Here is a 26,461-nt window from a genome sequence, read left to right as displayed (position 1 = left end):
GTTTTTTGTTATTATTTTGAATATTATTATAGATATATATAAACTGTAAGCAGCAATAATGTTCAGCAAAGTAAGATCTACAAAAAAGTTAATATGACCAAAATTGTCAATTGCCCCCTCAAGGAGTTATTGCCCTTTAAAGACAATTTTACACAATTTGTTCATCAAGTTTGCTAACATTTAAAAATCTTCTCTGAAATACAGGTGAGCGATTCAGGCTCTTGAGAGCCTCTTGTTTATGAAACTTTGGTAAATTGTTTATATCTATTTTTGTAAGCTCCCTTTTGATTTTTATAAATTTTCGATTTTACGTTTCCAAGTTATAAGATTTTATTTGTTTATAGTCTGACAACAAATTTACTAAGTATTGCGCAACAGTACAGTGTATTGCACAATAGCAAGAAATCTTTAATTGAATATAAATTCATTTCATATAACCAATTTCAAGTTCTTTGACTACATTTTAATATTCAGAAACCTATAATATGTCAAATATTTAATTACATTCCAAATTCAGACCTGTATCAAGCTTGAATATTGTGTCCATTTTTGCCCCAACTGTTCAGGGTTGGACCTCTGCGGGCGTATCCAGCTGCGCTCAGCGAAGCAGTTTATTTGTACATAAATTAGGCCGTTAGTTTTCTCATTTGAATTGTTTTACATTGTCATTTCGGGACCATTTATAGCTGACTGTGCGGTATGGGCTTTGTTCATTGTTGAAGGCCTTACGGTGACCTATAGTTGTTAATTTCTGTTTCATTTGGTCTCTTGTGGAGAGTTGTCTCATTGGCAATCATACCACATCTTCTTTTTTATATTTAAGGTTAAGTTTTGGTGGTCAAGTCCATATCTCAGATACTATAAGCAATAGGTCTATTATATTCAGTGTATGGAAAGACTGTAAGAGGTACATGACCAACTGGCAGGTGTCATCTGACCTTGACCTCATTTTCATGGTTCAGTGGTTATAGTAAAGTTTTTGTGTTTTGGTCTGTTTTTCTTATACTGTATGCAATAGGTCTACTATATTTGATGTATGGAATGATTGTAAGGTGTACATGTCTAGCTGGCAGGTGTCATCTGACCTTGACCTCATTTTCATGGTTCAGTAGTCAAAGTTAAATTTTTGAGTTTTGGTCTTTTTTTCTAATACTTAATGCAATAGGTCAACTATATTTGGTGTATGGAAACATTTTATGATTTACATGTCAGTCTTGCAGGTTTTATTTGACCTTGACCTCATTTTCACGGTTCATTGCTCAGTGTTAAGTTTTTGTGTTTTGGTCTGTTTTTCTTAATCTATAAGCAATAGGTCAACTATATGTGTTGTATGGAAGGATTGTAAGCTGTACATGTCTGCCTGGCATGGTTCTTCTGACCTTCACCTCATTTCCATGGTTCATTGGTCAGTGTTTAGTAATCTTGGTTAAGTCTGCTTCTTAGAAACTATAAGCAATAGGTCAACTGTATTTAGTATGTTGAATGGTTGTAAGATGTACATGTATTTCTTGTCGGGTTTATATGACCTTGAATTCATTTTCTTGGATCATGTTGAGTTTATGTGATAGTTGTAGTAAAGCTTTATATTTAGGACTATCAACATGATATCAATGATTAGTAAAGAAGGTGCAACATTTCAGCGTGTGCACTCTTGTTTATACATTATACACCGCATTTACTGTTTTTACCCTGATTTTAGGGATCACTGAACATAGAAATGTCATAATGTGAAATTATAGTACATTCTTAGGATAACGTTTTAGGTTAAGGTACATAGCTTACCATGAAGTTGAATTTCATACACATGTTCATTATGTGGTGAACTTTTAAATTCAGTGCCAAACTAAGATTTTGAGCCTGATTAAATGATTGACTAGACATTGACACATGCTAGTGTTTGCCAGGCATGGTGTCCTGTACTAGGAATTTGTCCTGTACTAAGAACTTTTGATAGTACTCGCTGAGTATGGAGTTTTTGTGAAAGTTTAATATTAGTGAGATTTTTGCATGACATCCTGTCAACTGCTTGTTTATCATGTTTATACATCATGTACATGTTTTAAAATAAATATCTGACACATTGGTGTTTTGTGAACTTGAAAATAAGTTATTTGATAGAATAATAATGTTTTGAGATTATCAAAATAAAAAATATCCCATTTTTACTATTAATAATTAAGTATTAAAAAAAGAAAATTTAGGATATATGTATAACCATATATAAAAATGAGACAGCAACCGAACAACACAAAAATAAGAAAAACAAACAATATAATTTTTTGTATCAATGTTATAATTTCCAACATGTCCAAAGAATTCAAGGTATTTTCTCATTGAAATAAAACACAAGTGGAACTCTTTCAGAACTTCAGAAGCTTAAATATGTTTTGTTTGTTGGCGTTTTGTATAATATATTGCAAATTCTTGTGAAAAATGGAATGTTATTGTAATTGCCTAAAGTTTTAACATTGATCTATATATATATATATATAACTGGGGAAAATACCCAAATGTTATAAAGAAGAATACATAAATTGATTGTTATATAATATTAAAATAGGAAGATGTGGTATATTGCTAATTTGACAACTCTCCATCAGAGAACAAAGGATGTAGGAGGTTAGCAACTGATGACACTGGACAACCTTCAACAGTCAGGAGCCTAGCTATTTTTATTGAAAATCATATGTTATTGCTACATGTACAATTTTTTATTATCCATAACTTCGGATTTTATTTGTTCTTTTTCAGAAGGATTGAAATTCATCACTTAGAATAAAAGGAGAAAACACAGAAACAAGACCAGAATAAATTCAAAGACAAAAGTCAGATCAGTTATTATTTTCATCACTCAGTCAATGAATTGAAGTTCTATTAAATATCTAAAGTCAAAAGATATTAAAACCACAATAATGACAATGTTCTGTGCTGAATGGCCAAAAAGTGGACTATACATTACGATTACACAATGCTGGATGATAAGAAACTATTAATTTTTTGGGTGGAGGGATATCCTGAAAAAAATAGATTTATGTAAAAAGCTACTAGTATGTTAAGCCTAATAAAAGAGTTTTCGTTGATTTCAAATGGGAAAAAATTGTGTTTCAAAAAAGTATTCTGCAATTCATAAATAAACATATATTGATACTTACATTATCTACTTTGTTGTTTAAAAGTTTAGTTTTGAACAGTTATAGAACAATATAATTGCATTAACATTTCCAAGGAAAAAAAGATATACAACTAAAAAGATTCATCTTAAAACAATTTACTACCAAACAGAATTCATTGTAACATACACATTACTGTATATTTATAATTTGAATCTCATAGGATTTTATTTCATCCCATGGGATATTAAAAATCCCATGGGATAATTATAGTCCCATGGGATTTTTTTTGTCCCATGGGACAACAAATATCCCATGGGACTACAATTATCCCATGGGACCCCAAAAAATCCTATGGGATTTAACCAAAATCCCATGGGATAATGGTCAATCCCATGGGATTTGTCTTATCCCATGGGATATTGAAAATCCCATGTTTTTCTAAATCAAATTACAAAATATATATAATAATAACAGCAGAAAACCAATGAATTTATTGAATCCCATGTAATTCCGCACATTTTGGTTATATACACGACACTGTAGCTGTAAGGAGAGGCGGCGGCGGATTTGCAAATGAGTGTTTTGCAAATTAAAAGTGTCCAGTGTTTATAATTCTTCTGTGTGGAGGAATTTTTCAAACTAACATTGTGTCTGGTCTAAGGCAATTTGTTTCTTATTAAACCTCACATTTTAAACAAGGCAAATGGTATTCTTGTTTTAAAACCATGAAACAAAGTATTTTCAAACATTTTTAATTTATACTTCACTTTTCATGCAGTTTAATAAAATCCATCTATTCCTATACATTCCAAAATTAAAGTCCGAAGAAATTCTTTCTTATCAAATATTCAAGTTTTTCAAATGCAGTTTTTCAAATGCATGTCACACTAAAACAAAAAGAGTCGCATCTATATTTGTCCTGTTATTTGGATATATTTTACATGCATGTCCCCTAAAAGAAAAATGCTAAAATTGTGAAAATTGTGAAACTTGAATTTCTTCGCCGAATATAAGTTCTTGAATTTCTCAGCCGAATACATGACAATGTGTATGTTTTAAGATGCAATTATAAGATAGCTGTCAAAAGCGTTATTGTTTATTTATAACTGATATCTTTCTTTCAAGCCATTTGGCAATAAGAAAAGACATGGAGTATTAATTGGAAAAGTATAAAAAACAAAAACAAAAAAACAGGAAGACCATTTGTCTTGTAATTAATAATAAAATGTTAGTTCCATGTTAGTAAAGTGCCAAAATAAAAAGTGGTGTTAATCAATTGAACGCTTGTTCAAACAGGAGACCGTCCCATACTTACAAACATGCTGATGATCTAGACTACGGAACTGTATATCATAATGCTGTCGTTTTTTGCTGATGATAAAATACAAATTATGACATGACAACGGGAGGACATTATAGTTTGTAACATTCAAAGTTAAAAAAAATTAAATGGCATTAATAACAAATAATATATATGTTTCTACCGTCACCACTAGCAGAGATTAGAAAATTTAATATGTAAAATTATAAATCCAAATCTAAACCAAAACCACCATTGTAAACATTGATAAAAATAATTCAAGAAGAAATTGGCAGATTTGTAAACAAGCAACACGAGTGGCAAAACAATTGTTTCTGTGATCACAGCTCTCTGATTTAGAGGTGAAATTCCAATCTGTGAATAAATGCTATTTGACTGTAACCTCACAATCAAGATGTAGCACTCTATATTATGCGTAATAATATTGTCGAATTTAAGCAAAGAATCAAACAAAGCATTAACACTCAAATTATTGGGTATGTGTAAGCATTCTACTTCCATGCAAAGTATTTATATAATATTGTGGTATCCTGAATGTGCCTTCCAATATAAAATAGGGGGAAAAAATGGTACAAAACTTGTAAGGAAAAAAACTCTTTCCAAGTCTACATAGTGTTTTAAGAGCGTTGTGTAATTGGGCATTTATTTACGTGGAATACAATTTTAAATAATAGATGACATCTCCTGTGTTGGCTATCGGACATATTCAGAGGAATACAGTTACTCAATTAAACAAAGAAGAATTATACCAAATTTATAAAATCAGAAGTCTTCCAAATTTTTATATACCTTTTTTATCAACCGGTTTTACTACACGGAAGTAGAAATTTTACCAATAATTCATTACTTCTATTAAATATGCAAATTAGTACTTACTGGGTCTAATTCTTTTGTTTCACTATTTTCTATATCAAAAAATGGCACCGGATGTTTCATTTCTTCATTAACTGCCATCGTCTCTTGTTTATTATCATAGGCATGGTTCGTTTCTCCATTGCCCCAGCTACGACGATATCCGATATCATCTGGATCCATATCATCTGACATACGATATTTCATCATCCTCGTCTGTCTCCGTGTGCACTGTAATATAAAATAATGTTTTTAACGACAGCATCTACTGTAACCGTTAAAAGGTTATAGGCAGTTGAAAAGTCACAGCCTTTTCAAAAGATATCTGTATCACAGATATTAAAATTGAAAGATTAGGATAGGAGTGTTAGGAAACGACCATTCGATTTTCGGGGGGGGGGGGAGGTTGGAAATGAATATCCTGGCCTGTTAAGAGATGAAAATAAATAACCTTGCAATAGAGACGATGAAAATTAATATTTTGGTACACAAAATGCAGGAAGCAATTGTGTACAAAAGTGCATGCAAAAAAAGACAACGGAAAAAGTAAGCCTGCGTAGCAACAGATGAAATTTATCCGAAAAAAAAAATCCCCGGAATATCAAATGGTCGCCCCCCCCCCTTACGGGATAATTTTTGTTTCAATGTAAAGGTTAAAAAAGTCGTAAAAAGTGAAATTTTTGTATGAATTCGCCTAGTCATTTCGCACAGGCGATTTATACAAAAGGAACTATTTTTAAAGATTTCCACAAAAAATATTCGACCATACTTTTTGTTTTGACCCCTAAACCTGATGATAACCTACCAAAATGTAACCTCACCAATAGGTTAATTTTTCCATGCAGTCGACGTTGTATTGATTTCTACATTACATAGATTTCTGACGTTATCATGTGACTCTAATCTGTAAACTAAAATCTAACAAACAATGGACTGTTTTGGAACTTAAGTATATGATGTACATAAGGTATAATCCAAATTGCTCTCCCTAGAATTTTGTAGGCATAGCAAATAAAATTTTCGGAGTGTTATCAGATTTTAGAAAATTTTATCAATTAGTTTCTACTTACCAGAATTGCAATCATTGTAAGAAGGAAAATTAAAACAAGTGCTCCACAGACAATAACAGCAATACCCCATGGCGGAAGTGGAAGTTCTGACTTTTCTGATGACTTTTCTGTTGAAGCTTGGATCGATTGTGTTGTCGACGGTGCCGGTGTTGTTGGTGGCGTCGGTGTTGTTGGTTGAATACCAACTGAAAAATATAGTCGAAATGGTTATACAATTGATGTAATGTAATTATTGAAATGATACAAAGAAGCTAGTTTAACCCTGCCATATATTCATTTGCCTGTCTCTAAGCCAGGAACTGCGTCTAGTTATATCTTGATATTTATTATTCAATTAGGAAGAATTCTGTATTGAAGTAAGATCTTTGATAGTTTCTGTTTAATTTTTATTCATTTCATATAATAGTGAATAGACTCAAATAAAATGGAGAATGGAAATGGTGAATGTGTCAAAGAGACAACAACCCGACCAAAGAGCAGAAAACAGCCGACGGCCACCAATGGGTCTTCAACATAGCGAGAAAATCCCGCACCCGGAAGCGGGCTTCAGCTGGCCCCTAAACAAAAATGTGTACTAGTTCAGTGAAAATGGACGTCACACTAAACTTCGAAACATATAAATGAACTAAAATTAAAAAAACATACAAGACTAACAAAGGCCAGAGGGTCCTGACTTGGGACAGGCGCAAAAATGCGGCGGGGTTAAACATATTTTGTGAGATCTCAACCCTCCTCCTATACCTCTAGCCAATGTAGACATCTATTTATTGTGTGCTGTTCTCTAGATGTCTCTTGGTTTTTTTGTGTCGTTGAGATGTTGTCTCATTGATGCATATTCACATCAATATAATTAATAAACAGATACTTGATACTTATAGTGATACAATCATGACTCAGTAGAATTAAGTCAGAAAAAAAACCGCATAATCAGAGTAAAATATTCTCTGTCAATCACAATAGTTCATAAACTGACTAACAAAATTTTAATAATAACTTAACATAAAGAAAATAGTCGTTTTAAGTCCAGTAAACTGAACGATAGTTTATAAATATCAAATAGGTTTCATGATAATTACTTACTGGAATGTCTTACTGCTGCCTTGTCTACAATCAAGGTTCCGAAACTTCCACTGTCTACTTTACTTGTCACGTGGTCGTTCAGCGTTGTCATATTGATAGCTCCACTTCCAGTGTAATTCAGTTTGAAAGATGCAATTATACTTCCTTGGCTGAAAACAAATGTAAACATTATTTCGTCTCTGTTTGATATCCTTTTTATTTAATTTTTTTTGAGAAAAATAGATACAATTTTAACTTAACATGGTATCTGCATTTGCTCTTGGGCATAATTTTTGTCATATTTAATTAAAAACTCTTTTTTTCAAAGGAACATTATTTACCTTATAGAACAGTTTTCTGGATAAGTTTTATTTTTTTTTTGTCTCATTTCCTTTTATATATGAGATTGGATTATAATGTCGTTACTTTTAAGAGAATTGTCATAAAATAGAACAAGGTATATGCCACTTCAAAAAGTTCATATATAAGTCATTTGTTTAGTAGCTGTGACTTAAGGTAGTACATTGAAACCCTGTAATTCTTTTTGAGCAGCATTACAAAAATATATTTCACAATCTGCTGTCAATAAAGATATATAAATAATTGCAACTAGCTTACATATCTAAATTGTAATCAATGATTATAATGTCAATGCATATACATGAGGGTTTAATATGGAGGATCTTCATTTCGTATTCTTAATGTTTAAGGACATTTTTCTCTAATTTCTAAATTTCATTACCCCATTCTCTATTGTTTAAAAAAAAATGGCCCATTTTTCTCCATTCTATATTTTTGCCATTATTCCTTTGAAAACTTACACATTTCTAATTACGTACTTTAACATTATGCGAGGTAAAGAAGAAAAACAAATAGGAAGCCTTCTGGATATTCTGTATCAAACAATACAGAAAGATTTATTTTTAATAGTTTTCGTTGATTTTAAAGATAGGGTTGTCGTGGAAAGGAAAAGAGATATGATGTATTTCATTTATTTTTATTATTAAACACTCAAAACAAATATTACATGCAGTGAAATTTGTAAAAAAAAAAAAGTTTTTTTTTAACTTTTCAATCTAGATACAATAAAACACTGTGTTGACCCTGGTGTTTTAAGAACCTTCCAGTAAGACTTTAAAAAATCTATATACACGAAATGTGTATTGTAAATACTGCAAAGAGGAGACAGTATATGTTACGAATATATAATAACAGTTCAATGCATTATATTTTTTCTAGCAGTTTCAAACATGACATCTCATTTCTTACCTTCTGCTAAATATTAAGTGTCTAACAAATTAGAAACAAATGAATGTTTGGGTTATCTCCCTTGTATTGCAGTTATAGTGACATGAAAGTGATTATTATAACCCGTAAAAACAATTGGCATGCTACTTATTTCCTCTGTTGAATTTGAGATATGCATGCGTGTATAAGAGTACAAAATATGAACAGTTACTAGTAGTACAAAATATGAACAGTTACTAGTATTTAATACTAGTTCTCTGTAACTATTTAAACTTTTATATAGGGAGTGTGGCACGCATGGTCATGGATTTTCTTCAAACTTCACACCCTTACTAATCTTGATGAAACAAACAAAAAATGGCAAAATTTTGGTTGCTAAGCATATCGGTTGCCTTAGCAACCGATGACCAGTTTTACCTCTTCTGGATATCTATGATTTTAAGCTGAAAATGGCTATTTTCAACATAATTTTTCATAATAAATGATTAAAAGAAAGAATATTTTTTTATGATTTTATTAAATATATGCATTTTATTAATGTAATTTAATAACTGATATTTTCATATTCATTTTCAATCATAATCACATATACCCCCCTTTTTATGTGGTTTGCATTAGGTAAAAAATACCCTTTTGAGGTCATTTTTTAATGCTCACCATATTTTTTTGCGGACACCTGAGTTAAAGTCAACCATCAATTCATAAATACCATAGTCTTATCTTATCAATGATGCAAAAAAGTAATGGGGAAGGATGTCTCATTTTTTTGTTACCATGGATACAAAATGCTTAGTTTTCATTTTTTCAGAAAAAAAATATTTTTGAAAATTTTTGAAAAAAAATGTTTTAAAACCAAATTCTGCAGTCAGAAAAAAAAAATAAATATACAATTTGTAGAAATGATTGTAATCATCAAAATTTGAAACATATTCATACATAACGGTATTATAGTTTTAACTGTGTTGCTATGGAAACAATTTCATGATGATACACAAGTTTGTAACAATTTTGAAAAAGTTTCAGTTAGTTTCTTAAATGTGCACAAAAGTAGGAAAACGAAAACACTTATTAAGTTTCACTGTATACACACATGTGTATATATAAATAATTTTGCTGGTATAGTATATCGATAATGGTGTTACCACTTGAATGAAACAAATACAATTTCTCTAATCTGGATAAAAGTGCTGATTATGAAGAAATTTCAGTCTGTTTTCATGATCATGAAAAATGTACAAGAAAAACAATGACTAAATCTAGAAAAAAACAAATAAAATAATTTAAAAAATTATATATTCAATTATGCAATATTTGCCATTGAATGTGTTGCCATGGAAACAACCAGTCCATTGCAAAAATACTGATAAGTGCTAATTTTTACAAATTCGTTTAATGAACTTCGATACATATAGCAAAGAGTGTATACAGTTTTGTAAAAAAGAAATGATCGATTAGTTGTGGTTTGCTTTATGTCCAGTGTCAAACATCTCATGCATATTTCAGAAGAGAACAAAACCAATAAATTTAATAGGAACATTGTAGGTCCTGTGCTAGTCTACTGACCAAAAATTAATTAAAGTCAATAATTTGGAACAATTCAACACAATAAAAAATAGAACCAAAAGAGTCAGACGTTGATCCTCTAAATAAATGATAATTGACCATCTAACCTTTCTATAAAGGAAAAAATACCTTTATTATGAGCTGTTTATTTTTCTTATTCATTCTTAAACTCTAGGTTGAAATGGCAAAGCATGTAAACATGTAGCTATACGTTTTGAATAATATTGTTTTATTGGATGATGAGTATCTACATAAAGATCATTTTTATAAAAGTTATAAAAAATAAAAAAAATAAAAAAGGTCCTTCAATAGGTGTAAGCTGGGATGAAGGCAGACAATTTGAAATATCACTAGAAATCGGGATCAATTGGACAAGGACAGAAATTTCAATAGATCAACTAGGAAGCCCCTAAAAAAGGGCGTAACAAGCAAGGGCGGGTACGGTCGGCCGTCGACCCGATGGTCCCTGCTATTCATCCGACACATTTCTTGTTTGACATTCTGGCCGGGGAGGAATTTTCGAGATTTTCCAAAAAGTTCCGTTTCCCTAAGAGGACCCACGGAAAATCGGTCAGCGGGTGACTGCTGGTCTTACAACAAGCAGCAGGGGGAAAATATACCATCTAGACAATTGGCATATCAGGGGTACCACTGACTGCCTTAAGAGAGGCCGCTACATTCATGCTTCAGTGATTCCATATGTAATCAACCAAATGTTTCTAATGGAAGGAGGGGGCTGGCCCTCATGGCCCCCTGGATCCGCCTTTGGTAGCACTATATTTACATTAGTAAAAGGCATTGGATTATTGAAATTTGAGAAAATAACAGTAATCTTAATGGATTTTTAGCAGCAAATTAAAAAAATATTGACAATATGATAACTCTTTACACAAGTAACTTTAAAAAAATTATATGCATGTACATAAACTTTGATTTCCACTGAAAGCCCATAACAGAAAGATGTTTCTCAAAATTAGTATATAATTGTCTTTCTTTAAACAAAAAAAATTTAGATTTTACTTTGAAGCAGAAGTCTATGTTTATAACATATTATACATGTGACTTTTTGTCCGCGACTTTTTGTCTGTGACTTTTTGTCTGTGAATTTCTGCCCTACATTCTGACCGCTATCATGACCAGGAAAAATGACTTTATACCTATTTAAATGTAATAGGCTTTGCATCAAATTTATAGAAACACTTAGATTGAACCATTAATTTTATCAAATAAGAAAATAAAAAATGCTTTACAAACTTTCGGGAACATTTAAAACTAAGACAAGGCTCTGGTAACCCTCAAGTTAAGTCCGCGATTATGTTTACTTATATTTTATGAAAATATTTTAAACTACAAAGATATCGTGCATGCAGGGGCTCGGGCATACCTCAAGTAGTCTGCGAAATGTGTATTTGTTTTTTGTGAAAATATTAAAAACTGCCAAGATATCCTGCACAAGGCTCGCGCATGCCTTAAGTAGTACGTGGAAATAACTATTTACTGTTAGAAAATATTAAATATTAAAAAACAAACTATATTGGATTTATTAACTTACATGTATGTATGGCCTACTTCAAACACACCTTTTGAGTTAGTTTATATTTGTGATCAAACGTGTCAAATTATAACCAGTAATATACAACATAATTTACAACACAGTTAAATACAATATACTACTCAATACCATAAAAAGTTTAAATAATTCGGTGCTCGTCATAGTACCCTAAACTGTTTTCCCCAGTTTTTTACCATTCAATCTTAATTCTATTTTTTTTTTATAAATTTAAAGAAAATCCAATAAGATATAAATAAGTATTAGGTAGTACAACGACCAGGACACAGTCAACGTTGGTCAGGTCAAGTAATTTTTACCAATAACATATATTTTTCCTGTTTTTTTTTAATAATATAAAAAAACACAGAAATTTTCTTCGGTCAGGTCATTGCTATTGTTGGTCAGGTTATTGTCAACGTTAGAAAGGTCACGTTATCTGAATATTTTATATTTTTTTCTATATTTTTTTTAATTTATTTATATATTAAATGATTAAACTTTATTATATTTCAAATTTAACATAAACCCTTTAAGAAATAAAAAAGTTATTAGCATTTTCAGTTGGTCCTGGCATTGTCAGCATTGGTCAGGTCACGTTTAATGAAGATTTAAAAAAGTTTTCTATATTTTTTTTTTCTTATATTTATGTATTGAATGGTCTAAATTTATAACAATTCAAATTTGACATAAATCCTTTGAGAAATAAAAAAGTTATTAGCGTTTTCGTTTTGGCCCAGTCATTAGTGTAACCCATCAAAGGGAGATAATTCGTATTGTGAGGAAAATTGCACAATAATCATTTTTTAGAAATTAATTTCGCATGTTTCTAGGTAGATTCCCCATAACTTTTTTTGAATTTTGACTAAAACAAGAATGAAATTAATTGTTTTTGTGTTTCTTTTTAATAGATGTAGCCGCATAATTTCACAACACTACACCAAATATTGTATTTTTCTCAAAAATCTCAACTTTCTCTGCTGTTACCATGGTAACCAACCAATATATATATCGGTTGACATTATTTTTCTGACTAGTCTAATAGGATCTACATATCAGCCAATTTTCAGAAAGATCGGTGACTATGTGTGCCGAAAAAGTTTAAGTTGTTACAAAGAATGAGTATTAATGTCGAATACATTTATTTCATCATAATTTTTTTTTAAATATCGATCGGAAAACTGAATCAAGTTAAGAGTTTCTTTTTGTTTTTTTCTAACCTCAGTTATTGTGAACTTTGTTTCGTTTGATTTCAAATGCAAATACTACTGTTTTTGGTTGAAGTTGAGGAGTATACATGATACTTTACAAAAGGACATTCATCAAAATTCTCTTTAAATATGAAATGTAAACCCACAGACATATTTTTTACAGAAATTACTTGCACTAAAGTTAAAACACATAACTAAATTGGTGACAGTAAATGGAAAATACATTCAGTTTTAGAAATATGGTTTAAATAAAGTTACCTGAACGTTATATGTCCGACACTGTAGAATCTATTTCCAAATTCACCAGAACCATAAACCTCCTTCAACTATAAAAAAGGAACATATTTAATTTATCTAAGTTAACATATATGTTTGTATACATAATTAGGCAAACAAGTCTAGACAAATGTACTTAGATTTTGCAAGCATTCTTCAATTATTACAAATGAATCTGTATGATTAAAGACAAATATTCAAAGATACAATAACACTCTTTATAAAAGTATCATGAAGTTGATATATTTAAAAAAGAAAAAGAAAATGAGTAAACTTTCATCAGTACACGAATTTATGACACCTCTTAATTTCTTATATGTTCTTCATGAAAATATTTGATTACATATCGCTTTAATTTTGAAGTTTATGAAACTTTAATAACTTCGATCTGACCTAATTTCTGTAATAGATTACTTTACCAAGACCAATAATAAGCATATACTTTACTTACCATCTTCCTCAATGTTTGATCCAAGGTATTATATTCTGGTGAGTTTTTGTCTGCAAGTGCGTCACTCCAGCTTTCTCCGCCTGTTATTCTCAACGAACCATCAATCTGGTATGTAATTACCGGTAGTGGTGGTGTTGTTTGAACTGCCGGCGTTGTCGATGCTTGTGTTGTTGTTTTTGATGCTTGAGTTGTTGTTGATGCATCGCTTGTTGTTGATACTTCCGGTGTTGTTGTTGATGCTACAGATGTTGTAGTCGTGGTAGATGTTGTTTCTGTTGTACTTGATTGCGTTGTTGACGCTTCTGTAACAGGCGCTTCTGTTGAAGGCTTCTTTGTTGTCGTAGGAACTTCTGAAGGCGTCATTGTAATAGTTGTAGTTGGAGCTATACTAGATGTTACTGCCTCTGATGAGGAAACAGCTGGTACATCTGTAGAACTACTTATAATTTGTACAACAGATGACGTTGATGGAGCTGTTGTTGATGTCACAAGAATAGGAGTGGATGTTTGCATTGGGGTCTCTGTTGACGTAACATCATCTGATGATGATGACTGAATTTGGCTCTCCGTGGATGCTACAACTTTTTCAGATGATGATTTAACTGCTTCAGACGTTGTGACAGGTGCTGAAGATGTTGGTTGAATCGGAGCTTCAGATGATGTCATCGCAGTTGACGATGATGATTGAGTTGTGGCCTGAGTTGATGACACAAAGGCCGATGACGATGGCTGAACTTCAACCTGTGTTGAAACTTCGGATACTGAGGATGACGTCTGAACTGGGGCCTGAGTTGATGCGACAGGTAATGAAGTTGACGGTTGAACTAAAATTTCAGTTGACGTTACGGGGGTGGACGATGACGACTGCATTGGGGCCTGAGTTGATATGACAGGTGATGCAGACGAGTGTTCAACTGAGACTTGTGATGACGTCACATCTGCGGTCGATGACGGCTGAACCATTTCTCCAGTTGATGTGACGGGTGCTACAGACGATGACTGAACATGAGCTTGAGTTGACGTAGCAGGAGTTGATGATGACTGAACGGGTGCCTCTGTTGATGTGACAAACGTTGCAGATGACGGCTGAACTATAATTTGAGATGATGTCACAGGTAAAGACGACGATTGTTGAACTGGTACCTCAGTTGATGTGACGAGTGCCGCTGATGACGACTGAATATGGATATCAGTCGACATATCAGGTACTGATGATGATTGCTGAACTGATGCCTCTGATGATTTGACGGCTGGTGTAGATGACGGTTGAATAGGAGTTTGAGTAGACATCAAATGCAGTGACGACGAAGACTCAGCTGCTTTCTCAGTTGATGCGACAGGAGCCGTTGATGATGACTGAACTAGGGCTGGGGTCGACATAGTATAAACGGATGATGATGACTGAGTTGGTGCTTCGGTTGATATTACAGGTGCTGCAGATGACGGTTGCACTGGGAATTCGGTCGTCATCGCAGGTCCTGCAGATGATGATGACGGAGTTGGAGCCATAGATGACATTAAAAGACCTGAAGACGAAGGCTGCATTTGAGAATCAGTTGAAGGCACTGATGAAGCAGATGTTGGTTGAACCTGAGCCTCTGATGTCAAGGATTGAGTTGATGATGGATGAACTAGACTTGCAGTTGATGAAACTGGTGATACAGACGATGGTTGAACTGGTTCCCCAGTTGACAATAGAAGAACCACTGAAGTTTGCGATTCAAAGCCTATTGATGTTTCTTGAACTACACCGGAAGTAGTTGGCTGCACAAGGCCTTCCGTAGATGTAACCGTACTTGAAGTGTGTTGTACTGGGGCTTCAGAAGATGATAACTGTACAGGAGCTTCAGTAGTGCTTGGTTGAACATGAGCCTCATTTGTTGAAAGGTGAATTGGAGTCTCAGTGGATGAAGGCTGTACAGGAGGCTCAGTTGACGTTTGTTGTACAGAAACGTCGGTAGACTTTGGCTGAACTGGAGCTTGGGAAGACGATTGTTGTACATGGACTTCAGTTGTCGACAGTACATGTGATCCAGTAAACGATGGCTGTACATGAGCTTCCGTAGATGATGGCTGCACATGTGCTTTGGAAGTCGTTGTTTGGACATGTGCGTCAGAAGGCGACGGCTGTACATGAACTTCAGTGGATGACTGAATAGAAGGTTCAGTAGATGTAAGATGAACGGGGGCAGCACTTGATGTTTCCTGCACAGGGGTTTCAGAAGCAGATGGCTGAATAGGAGCTGCAGATGAAGTAAACTGAACTGGAGCTGCAGATGACGATGGCTGAACTGGAATTGCCGATGACGTTGGCTTAACAAGGTCTACAGATGAAGTTCGCTGAACAACGGCTCCAGATGACGTTTGCTGAACGGGGGCTTTAGATGATGTTGGACGAACTGAAGCTGCCGATGACGTTGGCTGAACAAGGTCTACCGATGACGTTGCTTGAACTGGAACTGTCGATGACGTTGGCTGCACTGGAGCTGCAGATGACATTGGTTGCACATGAATATCAGATGACGTTGGATGAATAGGATCTTCAGATGATGTTGGTTGAACTGTAGCTACAGATGAAGTTGGTTGCACTAAAGCTGCCGATGAGGTCGACTGACCAGGTGCTTCCGATGACATTGGCTGAACAGGAGCTATAGATGAAGTTGGCTGAACTTGAGCTGCAGATGACGTCGGCTGAATTTGAGTTACAGAGGACGTTTGCTGATCAGGAGATTCAGATGACGTTGGATGAACTACAGATGCAGATGACGTTGGTTGAACCAGATGCGCAGATGATGTCTGTTGAACCGGAACTACAGATGACGATGGTTCACTTGGGACTACAGATGACGTTATCTGAACTGGACCTACAGATGATGTCGGCTGAACTTGAGCTGCAGAAGATGTTTGTTCAACTGGAGCTGCAGATGATGTCAGCTGGACTAGATCTGCAGATGTAGTCGACTGAACTGCAACTGCAGATGATGTCGGTTGGACTGGAGCTGCAGATGACATTGACTGAACCTCAGCCTCAGATGACATCGGCTGTATTGGAGCTGCAGATGACATTGGCGTAACCGGAGCTGACGATGACATTGGCTGAACCGGAGCTGACGATGACATTGGCTGAACCGGAGCTGCAGATGACGTCGGTTGTACTAGAGCCTCAGATGACGTCGGCTGTACTGGAGCTGCAGATGACATTGGCTGAACCGGAGCAGACGATGACATTGGCTGAACTGGAGCTGACGATGACATTGGCTGTATCGAAGCTGACGATGACGTCGGCTGTACTGGAGCTGCAGATGACATTGGCTGAACCGGAGCTGACGATGACGTCGACTGAACCGGAGCTGACGATGACATCGGCTGTACTGTAGGTGCAGATGACATTGGCAGAACCAGAGCTGACGATGACGTCGGCTGTAGTGGAGCTGACGATGACATTGGCTGAACTGGAGCCTCAGATGACGTCGGTTGTACTGTAGGTGCAGATGACATCGGCTTAACAGGAGCCTCAGATGACGTCGGTTGGACTGGAGCTGCAGATGACATTGGCTGAACTGGAGCCGAAGTGGATGGTTCAGGAACAGAGAGGGACGAAGATGCTGAAATAAGAAACAAGATTAATCAATATGTATTACAATGAGTATTTATTGTGTTACTGCAAAATTCGCTGAATATATTTTAACATAGCAGAACATAGAATCAACTTCGAAATTTCTGAAACTTATTAACCCTGGCGTTTTCACCCGACCTAACACCTAAACATAACTTGATTTTAGATTAATTCTTCTGAATCCGGCTCGTTACTTAAATCTTTCTGTACTTTTTTTCATTGAAAGATTCTGCATCATTTCTGCGCCTTGTTTCTGTGTTCGTGTTGCTCAGTCTTTAATTTTTCTAAGTTGTGTTTTATGTACTGTTGTTTGTCTTTTTATTGTTTTTCGTCTTTAGCCATGGCATTTGTCAGTTTATTTTTGCATTATGAGTTTGAATATCACTTTGGTAGTTTTCTCTTTTAAAACATTGAGAGGCAGCATGTGATTGGCCAAACAAATGTAGGAGGGTCTGGATGGAGGGACCCTCAATTAAATATGGAATCTTTCAGCCATTTTCTCTATTCTTTATGGTTTTAGCTCATTATTTCCTTTTCTTTATAATTTAACACCCAATTTTTCTCTTTTCTTAATTTTTGGCCTATTTTTGATTTTTTCATCATTTTTTGGCCCATTATTCTGTAGTATTAATCCATAATTCTCTTTTCTGTAAACACCATCCAGACCCTCATATATTCTTAATGTTTTACATGGGAAAAATGTTCAATTAAGATTTAAATGAATTATTGAATACTTCATTGATTGTTGGTGTTTAATTTTTCATCACTTTTGGCTATATCATGCTGGCCAGTTTAGAAATGACGAGAAGGAGAAAAGATGCATTTTAAATCTGTAGTATTAATTGTGTTTTACAACTATTTAAATCGCCGCTTCTTAGAAAATTAGAATTTCCAAACGATTGTATTCCGTGCAGCAATTCAGCATGATATATGCAATATAAATGTTGTTCATTTGTTTAGACTACAAACATGACAAAGGCAAGCAATTGTAAAAAGCAAAAAAGCAAAATAATTAAAATGGCAAATAAAATAGTTTTACAACTCAACCTGTTGTCTGACTTTTTGCAGATCTAACTGCTTTTAATACTGAAATGTCAGGTCATTGCAATGGCATTTGTAAGTGTTATCTAATGTCAGTTATTCAATACTTTGTGTTTAAAAATACCATAGAAAAGTCATTAACATGATTACATATCAGTGCACCTGCTTGCATCTTTATTTCAAAGGTTTGTTTTTACTTAGTACATTTATTCAGAAATAGTGTATACTGTCTATGGTTTCGTTCTACAAACAAACAACTACTAATTATCTTTTTTTATCTTTGCAATGTTATGATCAAGAAAATGTATATATGACATTTCTAATGATAAGAGATATATTTGATCATAGCTGAATCTAAATGACGTGCAGGTGAGATTATATCATTTATAATTAGGTATTACCTTAAAAAGACAACAGATTGAGTTGAATTGGAGCCTTGTGGAAATTTAAGTGCCTAACCAGTCACCTTCTACCAGGATGTTCATCAATATTTTATTAGTTTAAACTGCCATGGAAACTAAATGTGCACCGACATCGTTAATTATCTTCTTTATCACGTGACTTTTTTTCTTCAATTTTTAATAAATATCGTTGCACTAAACAATTATTAAATTAAAATTTTCAAATAACTTCGTTGTACATTTAAACCCTATGTTTTGAACAGACTGTACAAGTAATTTATTCATAATGCTTCAGTTAAACTTGTCTCTTTTTAATAGTCTAGATATCTATGAATTTGGAACTTTTTTTTGTTTTCCACAAGGCTCTTTATGAGTTAAAAGAAGAACACTAAAAACTTACAGTCAGATAGTGCTAGAGGTAAAGAAAGGATCTGAGAAGATACAACATCTAGCGTAGAGGTTGAAAGAATAGGTGGCGTTGTGAGTAAAGGCATAGGAAGTGGCTGAAATTCTGAACTGGAAGTGACGTCGGGATCTAATAGCAACACAGAGCTAGCTGACAAACTAGTAAAGAATGAAGATTCCGGAAGAGAAACTGTCTCTGCATATGACGAAGTAATATACTCATAATCGACAAACGAATCATCCATTGACTCTGTTGGTATTGATAATGATACTGATGACGTCATTTTAGCTGGATATATAGTATCTGATGTTTGAGTTTCCACAGATGAAGAATAAATTGTGAGTTTAGTCGACCTTTGGAATGATTGTTCGGAATGCTGATATGATCGTTCGGAAAGTTGGTATGCTTGTTCCAAATTTTGAATGGATTGTTCTGTCCTAGTCGTTCTTAGATACTCCAATACAGTTGAAGAAGGTGTCGACTCGAGCCTCAACTGCGAAGTTGTGGATGATATTGTTTGTTTTGTTTGACCTACGGATGACAAGTCCTCCAATACGATAGAAAAAGAAATATCTGACTTTGTCTGCCCGTGTGAAACTGGTGAACTTTTTGTTTGTGTTGATGTCGCCAATGACGCAGATGGACTTATACTACTAAAATCGTCAACTGGTTCAAATATTATAGATTCTGTGTCCATATCAAATGTGCTTGGTGGCTGTATCACCGATGTGATCGAAATTGTGTCCGGTGTTGGATGTGTCTGTTTCGAAAGTATAGAATTCAAGATGTCCAATGGAACAGGCCTTTCTGTTTCTTCTGATTGAGATTGTGCTGTCTGTGATGGAGATTTCTCTGTTGAAGACAACAAAATAGATTTATCCGATAGCGTTAGAATGTCTGTTGATAATGACGGAGTCAAAGGTGTAGCCTTTATTGATGATGAAATGCGTGGGGATAGCGAATGACTAGAAACTGTTCGAAGTAAATTAATATTCAAAGTTCCACTACCTTGATTAGTAGGGGAATCTGTGTTCACAACTGATAAATGTTCACTTGACAAATAAAAACTTGACGTAAATGCAAATGTTGCAGCACCCATAGACGAATGACTGTTGTCCAATGTAATCGATTTGGTTGCCTGTACTAAATCTGCAATATCATTTTGAGTTAAAAATTTGGAACTTAAAGGAAATTCCAATGGAGTATGTACCAATGTTTCATCAACAGGAAGGAGTGATTCAGGGTGGATTTGTTTTCCGCCTGTGGAACTCAACGTCGATGAAAGTGAATGAACTAAGGGAAGTTCAGGGGAGGATGTAGACGACTCATGCTGTCTAGATAATGATGTTGCTGTATGTTTATTACTTGCATTGGTTATAAAATTTACTTCAAGACTAGACAATTCATGCATTTCAGTAACTTTATTAACTGACTTCAGTGATTCATCATGCAGATATGAAGAGTACATTTCAGCATTCCTTACTCCTTCTGGAGTTCTAATTACTCCAGGATTAATAGTCATTGACATACCTGGTGTAGCTGATGCAGCCAGTAAACTGTCGCTTAACTGCAATGATGGTTGCACTGAATCGGTAATCGCCACATAAATAGAACTGGCCTTTCTTTCCTTTAAGTTCGTATCAGAGGGTGCTATCATGTTTTCATACAAACTGGTTGAAAATTGTCCTGACTCAGTTACTGATGGTTTTACGAACTCTGTATTGTCAGTTAATTGTATCTTTTCAACTGACGTTGCCACAGTCCTCAGCAATGAAGGTCTAATAGACAACGACAGAGTTGTTGAATAGATCTCCGATTCTGCTGTTGGTAAAGATTGTGGCAATAAAGTGTCTGATATAATAATATCATCATCTGTATTCGTGGCATACGCGTTTGATTTTTTAACTAATGTAACGGAAGGCCGAGTTACTTCCTTAGAAAGTTCCATTTGCGAATTACTTGTTCCCGATAATGAACTATATGATGCTTCCCGTTTTAATGGTACTGTAGATACAATTTGGCTTTCAGACAACAAGTTAGAACTGGTTGTTTCTTTAATGTAAGTCTTAATCGATGGTATACTGGATTCAGCTAAGCCTGATTCAGAAACAGACAGTGTTTTAGTTGACATGATTGGGCTTATTAACGGGCTTATTGTAGGCACCGCGTCAGATTGTCCATATTTAGAACCAGATGAAAATGATTCCCCTGCAAATGAACTTAAACTTTGTGGATTTCTAGTTATACCTTCATCTAACGGGGTCGTCGTTGTTTTGCCAGCATTTATTTGATCAGATGTACCAGCCAAATTTGCTGCGGTGCCAAAGTCGTCTGACGTGTAGGATGACAAGACCCCGCCAAGAGAACTTGTTGCTGTAGCTTTATCGGTATGAGTGGCTACCAATCTTTGTGATAATTCTGTTCTAAAGGACGTTTCTAGTAAATCCAAAGCAGAAGATATCGACGGGAGTACCAATGTTGATTTTGTTTCCGTCGATGGCCGTTCTAAAGATGGTTGTAAAGCCTTGGATGAGTCTTGCATTCCAAATGATAAGCTTTTAGTGTATATTAATTCAGATTCGCTTAACTCAGAAACTAACCGTGAACTAGAAGCATACATCACACTTGAACTTCTATGTAACGTCTCGGAGTTCACATTTTGTGTAGAATTTTCAACATTCATATCTTGTAATAACTGAGCCTTTTCTGCTTCAGGAAAATCATGTGATAAAACAGACGATTCCATAATAATTTCGGATGACTGAGGAATAACTGAATTGAACGTCGATGTTTGAACGTTTATGCGTGATAACTGTGATATTTTAGATTGGTTGTCGAAGTTCGGTTGCCCAATGAACAATGAATTATTCGTTAGAATTTGCTGTGGGAATGTTACTGATTCGGCACTCTTTGTCACTGACGATTCACCCTGAATATTAGACATTTCTACAGATTTAGAAACCGAAAGTGCTGGTGGAATTGAAATAGAAGAAAGTTGATAGTTATTAGAAGCTGTTGATGAAGTTATGTCGAGAGAGTTCAAAGTTTCAGTGTTTAGAAGAAGAGCACTGTCAAAAGTTTTAGTAACTTCCAATGATATTGCACGTGTAGGATTCGTGTTAATACCAACAAAGTTGGATGAGATCGACATCAATGTTCCTTTTCCAGCATCAGACGCTTCTGACATGTCCAAAGTTTTTAAAAATGATTCCGGTTTAACTGACAGAAACTGTGAATCTGAGTTTAACGCAAACGATGTGTAAAATATGTGATTGGTAGTTGGATTAATTTCTTCGGAATGTTGTTGTGACCAGTAACCAGCTTCTGTCGATGTTATATTATCATACAGGCCGGCAACCAGGTGACCAGATGATACCACTGCTATTGGTGACATATCAATTGTGGAATAGTCCATTCGTGTGCCCCTTTTGACTTCCGGTGAATTACTGCTGCCTAAACTTGCTGCATGTGATTAAATGGTCATTAGTTATTTTAAAAAAGCAAGAAAAAAGTAAAAAGAATAGCAAACAGAATTATTGTAAAAGAAAAAAGATGCTTTATTATAGACTATAAATAGTAATAGATGCAATAATTTAAAATTGACACCTTGTGCATTGTCTATGAAATCTTTCATAGAAGTTTTCAAAAGTTTTTCAGACGTTTTAAAGTTAATATTGATATATAAAAAAACAATTAAATCGTTAAAATATATGAAAAGAAAAAGTCTTTTTCATAAGTACTTTTTCATTTCAAAGACATAACTTCCAGTTTATTTATTTTGTTACCTTTTGTTGAGTTGAGTTAGAAATTAAAATGCCTATCTCTAATTAATGTTGTTTTTGATTAGGTATTTCCCTGAAACTGTTAGATAAAAATATGCATTAAAACTATTACTAATTTAAAAAGTAAAAGCTTTCACAATAGTTATAACGAATATAAATCAAACAAATGCTTGTTCAATCGGAACTTGTTTTACCTGTTTCTATGACATTTAATGTCGTAACAATAATTTGGTGTGAACTAAGAGCTGCTGTTTGGACTGCTGCAGAACTTTCATGTAGAAGTGGTTGTGTAGAAACTAAAACGTGATCACTCGATATAGGTTGGTGCGGAGATGAAGGTGAAATAGTGCTAGACACATCTTTGGGTGACGTTATAGATGACGTTATATCAGGTTGTGCTGTTATTGTTGGTGCTATAACCATACTGGATGGTCCTAAGGTTGTAGTTTTAGAGCCTATACTTGGGGAACTTGTTCCAGGAGGTTGTTCAATTGTTTTGACAGCTAGAAATAATATATATTCAGTTTGGTTAAATTTATAATTCAAATTAAGAAATTAAATGTGGCTGTTTTTAACATTCATGCGTATCAACTGTAACCATATTGGGTTGAGAAAATTATATAACATAACTGAGTGAATAAATTTTATCCCGTTACGCAATTTAATTAACTGTTCTATAACACACATTTGTTTTTCGTGGAAATTGCGATTCAACGTTTGGATTCCGCTAGGCGTAGAGAATATCAACTCTGTAAAAGTCAAAAGGCAAGCATCTACCTTATTATGTATCTGTAGATAATAATGCAGTTGATGGATAATGATGATTTTGTATTTAACGTCCAGTGGCAAATATTACAAGCATATCAGGACGATAGGAAGCCGAGGCACCTGGAAAGAACCATCGACCTCTCTACCCCATTGTTAACAGGCTAATGATCACAGTGGATGAACTACATAAACCACTCGGCCACCGAGGCCTCGTGTGAAAGAAAAAAATAGTCAACTAGACAATTGTCTTAAACAGATAATGTAGGGCGAGAAATAAAGAAAGCAAGTCGGAATATCCTGTAAAAACTATATATTGACAAAGCCAAGTTTTATTGAATAACGAACCAAATTTTTCATAAAATAATTTCCTACCTTAAATGATATTAAACTTGACATTTTAACATAACACAATAAAAACAGAAAAATTCCCCTAATGGCATGGTGGAAGGATACATTCAAGACAAAGATGCACACGTGTTAAACCACACGTCGTTTAAACATATCATTGAAAGTTCATTATCTGATTTAAACTCGTGTAGTTATACTTTTTAAACTTCTTTTCGTTTCTTTCATCCGTATTTGATTAACGAATGCTCCAACAGATCACGTGAATTGTCAACAGTTAAAATTTGCTCAATGCAACCGTAAGATCATGAGTTAAATATGTTTACTTCAATCTTTGATCAGGTATTAAACTTTCAATGGCATTTTGCCACGTGTTGTACACACACACACACACACACACACACACGGGTATTGCATCACGTTTACATACCTTGGATAGTTAAGCTACTGGTTGTTAAGTCGCCTAATTCCGTACAGTTTCCTGTAACTTTCTTCATTATGTCGAAGATTTCAGAGGTGTTTTTAACTGTAGTTAGTTCTAACCGAAAGGTTGCTATGACTCCGCCATCTTCCGTAAAGTTCTCAATATCAGTTTTGTCTAGTAAGCCTGTTGCGTTATTATCAAATGCACAAGTGATCTGAAAATAATGATTATATATATATATGTGTGTGGTTAAAAACATGCTTTAGTGTGAAGTCCATTTTCGCTGAACTAGTATACATTATTGTTTAGGGGCCAGCAGAAGCCCTCCTACTGGTGCGGGATTTTCTGGCAATTTTGAAGACCCATTGGTGGCCTTGGGCTGTTTACTGCTCTTTGGTCGGGTTGTTGTCTCTTTGACGCATTCTCCGTTTCCATTCTCAATTTTATTTCTTCAAATTGTTCTCTGTTTTGTATTCAATTTTTTAAAAATATCAAAACAATTTCCCCTACAACAATTTCTAAAGCTGAACAACATTTTTGTTGATATAAGGAAAATAGTTGCAAATCTTTTTGCAAGTATACTTTGTCACATTTTAGTATTAAAATACCACCAGGGGTTTCGTGCATTTTCCGATTTTTCACTTTCTTAGTTAAATGAATACCTAAGAAACTGACCATTAAACCATAATTCCTTTTTGAAATGTTCTATATAAAACATTCAGACCAGTTATCTGATTGGTGTTCTCACTCTTGTTAAACCTAAATACAAAACCATAATCTAGTAATACCGTACTGACTATGGACTTGTTTTGTTATAAATTTATCACAATGAAAGCAAAGTACTTAAGTACAGTGGCGGATTCAGGGGTAGAGGGTGTACGCGACCACTTTGATAAAAATAATAAAATCGTCAAAACATATTTCGATTCGCCACGCTTTTTCATGTCTTTACCATGATAATGTATTTACGTCCCCTTTTCTTTGGACCCTTGGTTCGCCCCTGGGTAACATGTATGTTTTGTTTATTTATCTTTGGACTCACTATTTGCACCAGCTTTGTTGACAGATTCTTGAACTCCTGGCTGTCCCTTATTGACAGGTTGCTGTTCCATGTTACTGAAGTGATGTTTATTCTTCCCTGGAATGCGTGATCTGACTGACCTGTAAGAGAGAGAGATATTAAGATTTTATGATTGATGTGTTTGTATAACGTTCATACATTTTCAGGACGAGAATTCAGTCTTAATAAAGACAACAGGAAGTTTCTGAATTTGTAAGTGGAATTGGATAATAGTGGACAATTTGAACTGTCACAATAAAAACCGGATATGTTGAATAGGCCAATAACTTTGTCTTGCAATAGGTCACATATGGACCTTCAAATAGTTGTTTTAACGGTGTGACAAACACTACTAGAGACATCCTATTTAGCTGATCCATTTTGAAAGGGCTTTGCTTAACCAAACAGACGATCCGCATAGTTTTACTGCCAGACGAGATAAGTCAAGGTGACCATACTTCTAAAAACCAGTCCACCCTTGAGTTGATAATGGGATTTACATCTTATACCTAAATGTAAGGTACTAGATGTAATTGAGACCGGTCTGGACAAAGCCGCAGTAGTGAGGTACTATAATATTTAATGTCTAATTCTAATGTTAAGAAAAAGATGGGGGAAAAACAAAACCCATCAAAACTGTGATGAAAACGAGGTCGGTACACTCATTCATGTGAAAAGGAGAGATGACAATTGTCTTAACTTTGAATCAAATGAGAAAATCCTGCAACATTTTAAATCGTGTGCGACTACTCGTGGTTTTTCTCACGGTAATATGTGACATTTTTGTTTAAATCATTAGAAACTGAGGTAAAAAAAAATGTTGTTTATCAACCGGAGGGTAAAGAGGAAATTATTTTTGTCGTCCTAGATTAAGTGCTTTGTACATCAAAATTTGTGTTTTCTGC

At 34.4% G+C, this 26,461-nt stretch overlaps 1 protein-coding gene across 4 annotated transcripts in view; it reads right to left on the bottom strand.

Moving 5' to 3' along the window:
* The window catches only part of LOC127721434 (uncharacterized), an 82,898-nt gene that overhangs the window by 25,313 nt on the left and 31,124 nt on the right, over window positions 1–26,461 (bottom strand). Inside the window, exons 2-11 of one of the 4 annotated variants that reach the window (XM_052228154.1) lie at window positions 25,539–25,657; window positions 24,503–24,710; window positions 23,154–23,462; window positions 19,172–22,639; window positions 13,714–17,318; window positions 13,245–13,312; window positions 7,437–7,585; window positions 6,357–6,541; window positions 5,311–5,517; window positions 4,429–4,484 (exon numbers count right to left, since the gene is read on the bottom strand). In XM_052228154.1, coding sequence (XP_052084114.1) covers window positions 4,464–4,484; window positions 5,311–5,517; window positions 6,357–6,541; window positions 7,437–7,585; window positions 13,245–13,312; window positions 13,714–17,318; window positions 19,172–22,639; window positions 23,154–23,462; window positions 24,503–24,710; window positions 25,539–25,657 — 8,339 coding nt within the window. In that variant the 3' untranslated portion in view covers window positions 4,429–4,463. The remainder of the gene's footprint in view (window positions 1–4,428; window positions 4,485–5,310; window positions 5,518–6,356; window positions 6,542–7,436; window positions 7,586–13,244; window positions 13,313–13,713; window positions 17,319–19,171; window positions 22,640–23,153; window positions 23,463–24,502; window positions 24,711–25,538; window positions 25,658–26,461) is intronic. The other 3 variants (XM_052228153.1, XM_052228155.1, XM_052228156.1) reach the window with 3 other exon arrangements.

This window comes from Mytilus californianus, unplaced genomic scaffold (assembly GCF_021869535.1).
Source record: "Mytilus californianus isolate M0D057914Y unplaced genomic scaffold, xbMytCali1.0.p SCAF_12, whole genome shotgun sequence".
Lineage (NCBI taxonomy): Eukaryota > Metazoa > Mollusca > Bivalvia > Mytilida > Mytilidae > Mytilus > Mytilus californianus.
The sequence above is the reverse complement of the archived record's forward strand: the minus strand, read 5'-3'. Positions and strand labels throughout refer to the sequence as shown.